This window comes from Schistocerca gregaria, chromosome 1, assembly GCF_023897955.1.
Source record: "Schistocerca gregaria isolate iqSchGreg1 chromosome 1, iqSchGreg1.2, whole genome shotgun sequence".
Lineage (NCBI taxonomy): Eukaryota > Metazoa > Arthropoda > Insecta > Orthoptera > Acrididae > Schistocerca > Schistocerca gregaria.
In genome coordinates, this window is record NC_064920.1 from 61,098,800 (window position 1) to 61,111,769 (window position 12,970).

General features: G+C 52.0%; 1 protein-coding gene across 1 annotated transcript in view; it reads right to left on the bottom strand.

The window, feature by feature from the left end:
* Positions 1-1,048: 1,048 nt before the first annotated feature.
* Positions 1,049-12,970, bottom strand: part of LOC126356727 (osteocalcin 2-like) — a 61,277-nt gene continuing 49,355 nt past the window's right edge. Inside the window, exon 2 of the mRNA XM_050007436.1 lies at positions 1,049-1,132. Coding sequence (XP_049863393.1) covers positions 1,049-1,132 — 84 coding nt within the window. The remainder of the gene's footprint in view (positions 1,133-12,970) is intronic.

Below are 12,970 nucleotides of genomic sequence, written 5' to 3' on the forward strand. Positions count from 1 at the left end.
GGCTACACATCTGACACGTAACCGATGTGCTCTCCAAACAACAACACTTGTATTTCAGAACATGTCTTTCACACATGTCTACAAAATCACCTTTACCTTCAAATACAGTTTTCTTGCGACTGACAGAGACGTAGGCAAAGTTAAAAGTTGCCATTTTCATTACATCACGTTAATCAGAAAAACGGTAATTTACATCTGCAGCGGAACAAAATTCCGTTCCGCCCAGCGTGGGGCTCGAACCCTCGACCCTGAGGTTAAGCATATCATGCTCTACCGACTGAGCTAGCCGGTTGCCTCGGAGAATACCTGCGGGTTAGCACGTCACACAGTACTCGTTTGGGTTGGGTGGTCCCATACAGAATCTCTCCATGCTGCCTAATGTTTTCCTAACGTCACCCTCGTCACGTACTTCAGTTTTATTTCATAATCATTTCTGAGAGGTAAAGGAATTGCATGACAACCTGCAGAGCTAGTGGCGTCAAAAGTAACACACATACTTGATGTGACTCAAAAGCCGAACGAGTTACTTTCCGACGTTGTTTTAGATGTGCAAGTGCCAGTCAAAACTCGCGGTGACGGCACTCTGCCGACCATTTCGCTAGTTAACACCGGTCTTGTTGTGTGTGTTTCAAGCTCAAGAGCATCTCCAAGCAGAAAATGGTCAACAGAAACATTCAGACGGTTTCGTACTGCTCAATTGCTACATTAAAACGGTATGTTTCCTTTTTCAGAACTGGAAAAAAACCGAGCGTGACAGCATTCGAAACTGTAATCTTCAGATCCGAAGTCCGACGCCTTATCCATTCGGCCACACGGTCACAAGCGACCAAGTATAACTTGTGTACGACTCATCCCGTAACGCTCACACCCCTGAAGAATAGTGTTTTCTTCCACACAGCCGCTGCCCCTTGCTCTTTCCCACCCATACGTTACATTCAACCTCTTACGAGACCGACCAAATATAGACTGGGAAACAAGACCACACACTTTGTGCATTCGGAATCGAAGGCAGGGCGTCCCTCGCCGCATTTGCTACCATGGCCATTTGCTACTTCTGCAGAAGCGGCGGCGGCGGCGACGACGACGACGACGACGACGACGACGACGACGACGACGACGACCGTGAGAGGCTCTGAGATATGTGAGAAATTCATCTATAAAATGTAATTCAGACTGCCTCGTCCCACCTTATGCTGTACCGCTTTTTTTTTTTTTTTTTTTTTTCCTTTATTGTGATTTTAATACCTGTGACAAACAGGTAGGCCGGCAGCGGACCAAGTATGCCGCTCTTCGGCCTCAGAGTATACACAGAACAGAGATGAGTGAGATATAAAAACAATCAAGACGGCGGGGTACAAACAGTAGACAAAACAGAGTTAAAACGGAGTCGGTCACGTGCGTAGCACAATGGATAAAAGCGGAGAAACACGGTGCACAAACGCAGATGGCAGATGGCCACACGTGAACCAGCGGAGCACAAACGACGAAACACAAACACACTGCAGGAGAGTCGAGGCACAAACACATGCGATGGTCTTCGGCGTAGGACGATGAAAGTAACTGATGGAAGACAGCAGAGTCGTGGCCTGCCAAGGGGAAAAGGTGTGGGGAAGAGGAGAGAGAGGGGGAGGGGAAGATGCCAGTGGAGGAGAGGGATGGAGGAGAAGGGGGAGGGTAGGGGGAGTGGAAGCCCAAGGAGAAAGGGGGGGGGAGGGAGGGAGAGAAGGGAGAGAGGGTGCCCACAGGAAAAGGAGAGGAGAGGGAAGGTAAGGCTCAAAGTTGGTAGGAAGGGGAGATGGAGGGGAGGAGGGCATCATCAGGGAGGGGGAGTTGACGGAAGCCACCGAGGGAGAGGGTGTGGAGGGTGTAAAGATGGAGAGCAGGTGGGATATAGGAATGCAGGCGCGGCAGCGGGTTGGGGTGGGAGAGGATGGGAGAGACAAGAGGGTGTGGAGGATCAAGCTTGCGGGAGGTGTAGAGGATCCGTAACCGTTCGAGGAAAAGGAGGAGGTGCGGGAAGGGAATCAGGTCATAGAGGATCCGCGTGGGGGAAGGGAGACGGATGCGATAGGCGAGGCGGAGCGCATGGCGTTCTAGGATCTGAATGGACTTGTAGAAGGTAGGAGGGGCAGAGATCCAGGCGGGATGAGCATAGCAAAGGATAGGACGGATGAGGGACTTGTAGGTGTAGAGGATGGTGGAAGGGTCCAGACCCCATGTACGGCCAGAAAGGAGCTTAAGGAGGCGGAGGCGGGAGCGTGCCTTGGCTTGGATCGTCCGGAGATGTGGGTTCCAGGAGAGGCGACGGTCGAGGGTGACACCAAGGTACTTGAGAGTAGGTGTGAGGGTGATGGGACGGCCATAAATAGTAAGAGAGAAATCAAGGAGACGGAAGGAACGAGTGGTTTTGCCTACAATGATCGCCTGGGTCTTGGAAGGATTGACCTTGAGCAACCACTGGTTACACCAAGTGGTGAACCGGTCAAGATAGGATTGGAGAAGGTGCTGGGAGCGTTGCAGGGTGGGAGCGAGGGCAAGGAAGGCAGTGTCATCGGCGTACTGGAGAAGGTGTAGGGGAGGTGCAGGTGGAGGCATGTCTGCCGTGTAAAGGAGGTAGAGAAGAGGGGAAAGGACGGAACCTTGGGGCACACCGGCGGAGGGGTAGAAGGTGTAGGAATCAGTGTTGTGGATGGTGACATAGGAAGGACGGTGGGAAAGGAAGGAAGCGACCAGACGGACATAGTTGAGAGGAAGAGCAAAGGTTTGGAGCTTGAAAAGGAGACCGGAATGCCACACACGGTCATATGCGCGTTCGAGGTCGAGGGAAAGGAAGATGGCGGAACGACGGGAATTGAGTTGTTCGGAGAGGAGGTGAGTGAGGTGAAGGAGGAGGTCATCGGCTGAGAAGGACGGCCGAAAGCCACATTGGGTAGGGGGGAGGAGGCGGTGTTGGTGAAGGTGCTTGTGTAGGCGGCGGGTAAGAATGGATTCCAGGACCTTGCTGAAGACCGAGGTAAGGCTGATGGGACGGTAGGAGGAGACAGCGGAAGGCGGTTTGTCGGGCTTGAGGAACATCAGGATCCGGGAGGTTTTCCACAGGTCGGGGTAGTAGCCGGTGGACAGGACCACATTGTAGAGCCTGGCCAATGTGGAGAGGAAGGAGGCAGGAGCTTCACGGAGGTGACGGTAAGTAACACGATCGTGACCGGGAGCAGTGTTGCGTTTAGGGCGAAGTGTAGCAATGATATCTTGAGTGGTGATTGGGGTATTTAGTTCTGTGTGTGTGATGTTGTCCAAGTACTGGAAGCCAGGAGCAAGCGGGGGGACAGAGGTATCAGTTCGATCACGGACATCAGGAAAGAGGGAATAATCGAACTGGGGATCGTCAGGGATGGTAAGGATATCGGAGAGGTAGGAGGCGAAATGGTTGGCCTTACTAAGGGCATCAGGGAAGGGGTGGTCATCATGAAGGAGAGGGTAGTAGGGAGAGGGTTTAGATCCGGTAAGGCGGCGGAAGGCTGACCAGTACTTGGACGAGTTGATAGGTAAGGTGGCATTAAGACGGGTGCATGTCTGTCGCCAGTCCCGGCGTTTCTTTGCCGTGAGTAAGTTCCTGATGTGTCGCTGTAGTTGCCGGTGGCGTCGTAGTGTGTCCTGGTCACGTGTGTGAAGGAAGGCACGGTAGAGCCGGCGGGATTCACGCAGGAGAAGGACGGCCTGTGGGGGTAAGGTGGGGCGGTGCGGATGGATGGCAATGGTAGGGACGTGGGCCTCCACGGCCTCAGACAAGGTCTGCTGGAGAAAGGAGGCAGCACGGGTAACGTCATCAGGTTGGTGGTAGGTGAGGGGGTGGCTATCGACCTGGAGAGCAAGGGAGTCCCGGTAGGCATTCCAGTTGGCACGGGAGTAGTCATGGACATATTTCGGGGGAGGGTCATGGCGCGGGTCGGGACGGGGGCGACGACCGTCTGATACAGTGAGGAGGACAGGGAGATGGTCACTGCCAATGGGATCAAGGACGTCCACCGCTATGCGGCCAAGCAGGGTGGGGGAGGCTAGGACGACATCGGGAGTGGTATTGGATTCAGGGCGGGTGTGTTGGGGAATTGGAAGGACGTCGCCTTGGAGGGTGGCAAGGAACCGATGCCACCGCCGTAACTGGGCGGCAGAACGACTATGGATGTTAAGGTCGGCGGCGATCACGTAGGAGGAGAAGGTACGGTCGATGTGGGAAAGGAAGTCGAAAGGAATAGGTGCAGCGGGGCGGACATAGATGGTGGCACAGGTAAGGGTAAGGCCGGGGAAGAAGAGACTAAGGATCAAGTGTTCTGTGGGGTCAGGAAGGAGGGGTTGGAGCCGGACAGGGATCTGGCGGTGGTGGCCAATGGCAACTCCGCCACGCGCTATCTGGAGTGGATTGTCAGACCGGTGAAGGAGGTAGGGCGAGGTGTGGACGGTGTGGTGGGGCTGAAGAAAGGTTTCGTTCAGAAGGAAGGCATCCACACGGTGGGTCGTAAGGGTATGCATAAGGAGGTGCTTGTTGGTGGGAAGGGAGCGGATGTTATTGAACAGGATACGGTGCTGTCGTGCCATAATGGGAATTTAAACGAGGGTGTCGAGACGGGAGAAGGTGAAATGGGCCTGGTTGTGGGAATAGGTGGCGTAGGTGTTGAGGTGGAACACGGAACGGGCAGCGAGGGAAATCTGGTGGAGGGTGTGGGGACGCTGAAAGGGATGGACGTTCTGGAGCACTATTGTGACGAACCTGATGATGTCCTCTGCGGTGGGGGGAGGACGGAGGGAATTGCCAGGAGGGGTGGGGTCATCCAAAGGGCGGAGAGGAACAGTGAGTTCAGGAGCGGATGGAGGAGGTCGAGCCTTGCATTTCTGGGAGTAGGTAGGGTGTTGGAGGTTGCAGGTATTGCAGGAGGGAGGAGACTGAAGGTTGGGGCACTGCCGGAGGAAGTGCGCTTGCTTACAATGCGGGCAGACTGGGGCCTCGCGGCACTCTGATGTTGGGTGTGCGTTATAACGCAGACACCTCTGGCAGCGAATGGATTGTGGTGGGGAGCGGGAGGGGTCAACCTTATACCGGCGGTGGAAGAGGAGGGCACCCTCCTTAAGGAGATGGTCGATGGAGGGAGCGTGTTCGGAGAAAACTCGCATAAGGCGAGTGGGGCCCGCAGAGTTGAAAATGCGGCGAACAGCTCGCACCTCCAGGTACGGGTGGGCCTTCAACTCCGCCAGCACCTCTTCCTCCGTGATCGTCGGGCTAAGCCGAGTGATCACGGCGGTGAGGGTCGGCGGGCGACGTGGGGGTTGGGGTTGACGGGGGGAGGAAGGGGAAGGAGCAGGGGCAAGGGAGGCATTAGGTCCAAATCGGGTGAGAGGAATTCGGGAGAGGATGTCGGAGTGTAGGGTAGGGCTTGGGGAGGTGATCAAGACAGAGTCCCTACGGGGGGTAAGAAGGGAGATGGGGGCTGCAGGGAAGTATTGGCGGAGGAGCAAGGTCAGGTTGCGGGCCTCCAGGAGAGAGGGATCAGGACGGGAGAGGAGATACTTGTAGGAGGGGGAGTTAGAAGAGGAAGTAGAGGGGGCTGGAGGGGAGACATCCATGGCATCTAGGGGTGGGGGAGGGGGAAGATGCTGGGACTTCTTGGGTGCAGAGGAGGCGGGGGTGCCACTGGGACGCTTAACAGCGGGGACAGGATGGGAGGAGGTGTGGGGCACAGGAGTGACGGGGAGATGACGGGAAGCGGCAGGTCCCGGTGTCGGTGCTGGTGCTGGTGCTGCTGTTGGTGCTGCTGTTGGTGCTGCTGCTGGTTGTGGCGCTGCTGCAGGTGGTGGTGCTGGCGCCGGCGATGGTGCGGCATGGGTCGTAGCCCGACGAGACACAACCCTGGCAGGGGCCGCATGAGTGGTGTGGGGGAGTGGGGGAAAGGGGTCGTGTGTGGAGGCTTGGGGAGAAGGAGCAGGGGATGGGGCGACAAAGGGAGCTGGGGTGGGAAGGGTGAGGAGGGGCGGGATATAGTAGGACGGGGGCGACTGAGCACACCAAGTAAGAGTAGTGGCAGCGAGGGAGGGCGTCGTATAGACGATGGCGGTGGTAGTGGCGGTGGTGGTGGGGGTGGTCATGATGGCAGTAAGGAAAACTGGAAACACAGAAAAGAAGAATGGGGACAGACAAGGGACAAAGTCAGGAACAGATTACAGATGACAGATGAGAGACGTCGAGGAGCGAAAGGATGAAGGCAAAGACGAAGACGAGAATAGCGACGACAACGAAAGCAGGAGAGGAAGACGAAGCACTGGGTCCTGGCGGCGGCGGCGGCGGCGGCGGCGGCGGGGGCCGGAAGCTGCGGCGGCGGCGGCGGCGGCGGCGGCGGCGGGGGCCGGAAGCTGCGGCGGCGGCGGCGGCGGCGGGGTCCGGAAGCTGCGGCTGGGTCCGGCGACGACTGCTACTGCAAAACTGGCGGCACTGGAAACTGCTGCTGCTGCTGCTGCTGCTGCTGGCGGTTCCGGAACTGCGACTGCGACTGCGACTGCGACTGCGACTGCGACTGCGACTTCTGCGAAGCCCTAACACTTCGATACGTAGCAGTACTCTGCAAGGTATCGAAGGGCGGAACTCTTCCGAGGTCCGCCGAAGAATGTCTGCCGCTGTACCGCTTTGGCAAATGCTTTATCTGCGCCATTCGCCTTAATCACATCTGAGCGTAATTCTTAATAAAACGCTTGTCGCTAATTGTTCGTCATCACAGATACTGTTTGCTATACGGCCACGACGCGCAACTGATTTCCAAAATTCGTCTTCCTCCTCTGAGGATGGGAACTCACGACCAATGGTTTACTAGACCAGTGCTCTACCACTGGGCTAAAGAGGCGCGGTCTAGCGGTACTCTTGCGTACTTCGTCCTTACGGTCGTCTGGATCATCAGACTTGAGCTGACAACACTTCATATTACCGACTACTATTTGCAGCTATGGCGATCCATTACTGCTTGGCTACACATCTGACATATAACCGATGTGCTCTCCAAACAACAACACTTGCATTTCAGAACATGTCTTTCACACATGTCTACAAAATCACCTTTACCTTCAAATACAGTTTTCTTGCGACTGACAGAGACGTAGGCACAGTTAAAAGTTGCTATTTCCATTACATCACGTTAATCAGAAAAACGGTAATTTACATCTGCAGCGGAACAAAATTCCGTTCCTCCCAGCGTGGGGCTCGAACCCTCGACCCTGAGATTAAGAATATCATGCTCTACCGACTGAGCTAGCCGGCTGCCTCAGTGAATACCTGCGGGTTAGCACGTCACACAGAACTCGTTTGGGTTGGGTGGTCCCATACAGAATCTCTCCATGCTGCCTAATGTTTTAGTAACGTCACACTCGTCACGTACTTCAGTTTTATTTCATAATCATTTCTGAGAGGTAAAGGAATTGCATGACAACCTGCAGAGCTAGGGGCGTCAAAATTAACACACATACTTGATGTGACTCAAAAGCCGAACGAGTTACTTTCCGACGTTGTTTTAGATGTGCAAGTGCCAGTCAAAACTCGCGGTGACGGCACTCTGCCGACCATTTCGCTAGTTATCACCGGTCTTGTTGTGTGTGTTTCAAGCTCAAGAGCATCTCCAAGCAGAAAATGGTCAACAGAAACATTCAGACGGTTTCGTACTGCTCAATTGCTACATTAAAACGGTATGTTTCTTTTTCAGAACTGGAAAAAAACCGAGCGTGACAGCATTCGAACCTGTAATCTTCAGATCCGAAGTCCGACGCCTTATCGATTCGGCCACACGGTCACTAGCAACCAAGTATAACTTGTATACGACTCATCTCGTAACGCTCACACCCCTGAGGAATAGTGTTTTGTTCCACACAGCCTCTGCCCCTTGCTCTTTCCCACCCATACGTTACATTCAACCTCTTACGAGACCGACCAAATATAGACTGGGAAACAAGACCACACACTTTGTGCATTCGGAATCGAAGGCAGGGCGTCCCTCGCCGCATTTGCTACCATGGCCATTTGCTACTTCTGCAGAAGTGGCGTCGGCGGCGACGACGACGACGACAACCGCGAGAGGCTCTGAGATATGTGAGAAATTCATCTATAAAATGTAATTCAGACTGCCTCGTCCCACCTTATGCTGTACCGCTTTGGCAAATGCTTTATCTGCGCCATTCGCCTTAATCACATCTGAGCGTAATTCTTAATAAAACGCTTGTCGCTAATTGTTCGTCATCACAGATACTGTTTGCTATACGGCCACGACGCGCAACTGATTTCCAAAATTCGTCTTCCTCCTCTGAGGATGGGAACTCACAACCCCTGGTTCACTAGACCAGGGCTCTACCACTGAGCTAAAGAGGCACAGCCTAGCGGTACACTTGCGTACTTCGTTCTTACGGTCGTCTGGGTCATCAGACTTTAGCTGACAACACTTCATATTACCGACTACTATTTGCAGCTATGGCGATCCATTACTGCTTGGCTACACATCTGACACGTAACCGATGTGCTCTCCAAACAACAACACTTGTATTTCAGAACATGTCTTTCACACATGTCTACAAAATCACCTTTACCTTCAAATACAGTTTTCTTGCGACTGACAGAGACGTAGGCAAAGTTAAAAGTTGCCATTTTCATTACATCACGTTAATCAGAAAAACGGTAATTTACATCTGCAGCGGAACAAAATTCCGTTCCGCCCAGCGTGGGGCTCGAACCCTCGACCCTGAGGTTAAGCATATCATGCTCTAACGACTGAGCTAGCCGGCTGCCTCGGAAAATACCTGCGGGTTAGCACGTCACACAGTACTCGTTTGGGTTGGGTGGTCCCATACAGAATCTCTCCATGCTGCCTAATGTTTTCCTAACGTCACACTCGTCACGTACTTCAGTTTTATTTCATAATCATTTCTGAGAGGTAAAGGAATTGCATGACAACCTGCAGAGCTAGTGGCGTCAAAATTAACACACATACTTGATGTGACTCAAAAGCCGAACGAGTTACTTTCCGACGTTGTTTTAGATGTGCAAGTGCCAGTCAAAACTCGCGGTGACGGCACTCTGCCGACCATTTCGCTAGTTAACACCGGTCTTGTTGTGTGTGTTTCAAGCTCAAGAGCATCTCCAAGCAGAAAATGGTCAACAGAAACATTCAGACGGTTTCGTACTGCTCAATTGCTACATTAAAACGGTATGTTTCTTTTTCAGAACTGGAAAAAAACCGAGCGTGACAGCATTCGAACCTGTAATCTTCAGATCCGAAGTCCGACGCCTTATCGATTCGGCCACACGGTCACTAGCAACCAAGTATAACTTGTATACGACTCATCTCGTAACGCTCACACCCCTGAGGAATAGTGTTTTGTTCCACACAGCCGCTGCCCCTTGCTCTTTCCCACCCATACGTTACATTCAACCTCTTACGAGACCGACCAAATATAGACTGGGAAACAAGACCACACACTTTGTGCATTCGGAATCGAAGGCAGGGCGTCCCTCGCCGCATTTGCTACCATGGCCATTTGCTACTTCTGCAGAAGTGGCGTCGGCGGCGACGACGACGACGACAACCGCGAGAGGCTCTGAGATATGTGAGAAATTCATCTATAAAATGTAATTCAGACTGCCTCGTCCCACCTTATGCTGTACCGCTTTGGCAAATGCTTTATCTGCGCCATTCGCCTTAATCACATCTGAGCGTAATTCTTAATAAAAAGCTTCTCGCTAATTGTTCGTCATCACAGATACTGTTTGCTATACGGCCACGACGCGCAACTGATTTCCAAAATTCGTCTTCCTCCTCTGAGGATGGGAACTCACGACCCCTGGTTTACTAGACCAGTGCTCTACCACTGAGCTAAAGAGGCGCGGCCTAGCGGTACTCTTGCGTACTTCGTTCTTACGGTCGTCTGGGTCATCAGACTTGAGCTGACAACACTTCATATTACCAACTACTATTTGCAGCTATGGCGATCCATTACTGCTTGGCTACACATCTGACACGTAACCGATGTGCTCTCCAAACAACAACACTTGTATTTCAGAACATGTCTTTCACACATGTCTACAAAATCACCTTTACCTTCAAATACAGTTTTCTTGCGACTGACAGAGACGTAGGCAAAGTTAAAAGTTGCCATTTTCATTACATCACGTTAATCAGAAAAACGGTAATTTACATCTGCAGCGGAACAAAATTCCGTTCCGCCCAGCGTGGGGCTCGAACCCTCGACCCTGAGGTTAAGCATATCATGCTCTACCGACTGAGCTAGCCGGTTGCCTCGGAGAATACCTGCGGGTTAGCACGTCACACAGTACTCGTTTGGGTTGGGTGGTCCCATACAGAATCTCTCCATGCTGCCTAATGTTTTCCTAACGTCACCCTCGTCACGTACTTTAGTTTTATTTCATAATCATTTCTGAGAGGTAAAGGAATTGCATGACAACCTGCAGAGCTAGTGGCGTCAAAAGTAACACACATACTTGATGTGACTCAAAAGCCGAACGAGTTACTTTCCGACGTTGTTTTAGATGTGCAAGTGCCAGTCAAAACTCGCGGTGACGGCACTCTGCCGACCATTTCGCTAGTTAACACCGGTCTTGTTGTGTGTGTTTCAAGCTCAAGAGCATCTCCAAGCAGAAAATGGTCAACAGAAACATTCAGACGGTTTCGTACTGCTCAATTGCTACATTAAAACGGTATGTTTCCTTTTTCAGAACTGGAAAAAAACCGAGCGTGACAGCATTCGAAACTGTAATCTTCAGATCCGAAGTCCGACGCCTTATCCATTCGGCCACACGGTCACAAGCGACCAAGTATAACTTGTGTACGACTCATCCCGTAACGCTCACACCCCTGAAGAATAGTGTTTTCTTCCACACAGCCGCTGCCCCTTGCTCTTTCCCACCCATACGTTACATTCAACCTCTTACGAGACCGACCAAATATAGACTGGGAAACAAGACCACACACTTTGTGCATTCGGAATCGAAGGCAGGGCGTCCCTCGCCGCATTTGCTACCATGGCCATTTGCTACTTCTGCAGAAGCGGCGGCGGCGGCGACGACGACGACGACGACGACGACGACGACGACGACGACGACGACGACGACGACGACCGTGAGAGGCTCTGAGATATGTGAGAAATTCATCTATAAAATCTAATTCAGACTGCCTCGTCCCACCTTATGCTGTACCGCTTTGGCAAATGCTTTATCTGCGCCATTCGCCTTAATCACATCTGAGCGTAATTCTTAATAAAACGCTTGTCGCTAATTGTTCGTCATCACAGATACTGTTTGCTATACGGCCACGACGCGCAACTGATTTCCAAAATTCGTCTTCCTCCTCTGAGGATGGGAACTCACAACCCCTGGTTCACTAGACCAGGGCTCTACCACTGAGCTAAAGAGGCGCAGCCTAGCGGTACACTTGCGTACTTCGTTCTTACGGTCGTCTGGGTCATCAGACTTGAGCTGACAACACTTCATATTACCGACTACTATTTGCAGCTATGGCGATCCATTATTGCTTGGCTACACATCTGACACGTAACCGATGTGCTCTCCAAACAACAACACTTGCATTTCAGAACATGTCTTTCACACATGTCTGCAAAATCACCTTTACCTTCAAATACAGGTTTCTTGCGAGTGACAGAGACGTAGGCAAAGTTTAAAGTTGCTATTTCCATTACATCACGTTAATCAGAAAAACGGTAATTTACATCTGCAGCGGAACAAAATTCCGTTCCGCCGGGCGTGGGGCTCGAACCCTCGACCCTGAGATTAAGCATATCATGCTCTACCGACTGAGCTAGCCGGCTGCCTCGGAGAATACCTGCGGGTTAGCACGTCACACAGTACTCGTTTGGGTTGGGTGGTCCCATACAGAATCTCTCCATGCTGCCTAATGTTTTCCTAACGTCACACTCGTCACGTACTTCAGTTTTATTTCATAATCATTTCTGAGAGGTAAAGGAATTGCATGACAACCTGCAGAGCTAGTGGCGTCAAAATTAACACACATACTTGATGTGACTCAAAAGCCGAACGAGTTACTTTCCGACGTTGTTTTAGATGTGCAAGTGCCAGTCAAAACTCGCGGTGACGGCACTCTGCCGACCATTTCGCTAGTTAACACCGGTCTTGTTGTGTGTGTTTCAAGCTCAAGAGCATCTCCAAGCAGAAAATGGTCAACAGAAACATTCAGACGGTTTCGTACTGCTCAATTGCTACATTAAAACGGTATGTTTCCTTTTTCAGAACTGGAAAAAAACCGAGCGTGACAGCATTCGAAATTGTAATCTTCAGATCCGAAGTCCGACGCCTTATCCATTTGGCCACACGGTCACAAGCGACCAAGTATAACTTGTATACGACTCATCTCGTAACGCTCACACCCCTGAGGAATAGTGTTTTCGTTCCACACAGCCGCTGCTCCTTGCTCTTTCCCACCCAAACGTTACATTCAACCTCTTACGAGACCGACCAAATATAGACTGGGAAACAAGACCACACACTTTGTGCATTCGGAATCGAAGGCAGGGCGTCCCTCGCCGCATTTGCTACCATGGCCATTTGCTACTTCTGCAGAAGCGGCGGCGGCGACGACGACGACGACGACGACCGCGAGAGGCTCTGAGATATGTGAGAAATTCATCTATAAAATGTAATTCAGACTGCCTCGTCCCACCTTATGCTGTACCGCTTTGGCAAATGCTTTATCTGCGCCATTCGCCTTAATCACATCTGAGCGTAATTCTTAATAAAACGCTTGTCGCTAATTGTTCGTCATCACAGATACTGTTTGCTATACGGCCACGACGCGCAACTGATTTCCAAAATTCGTCTTCCTCCTCTGAGGATGGGAACTCACGACCCCTGGTTTACTAGACCAGTGCTCTACCACTGAGCTAAAGAGGCGCGGCCTAGCGG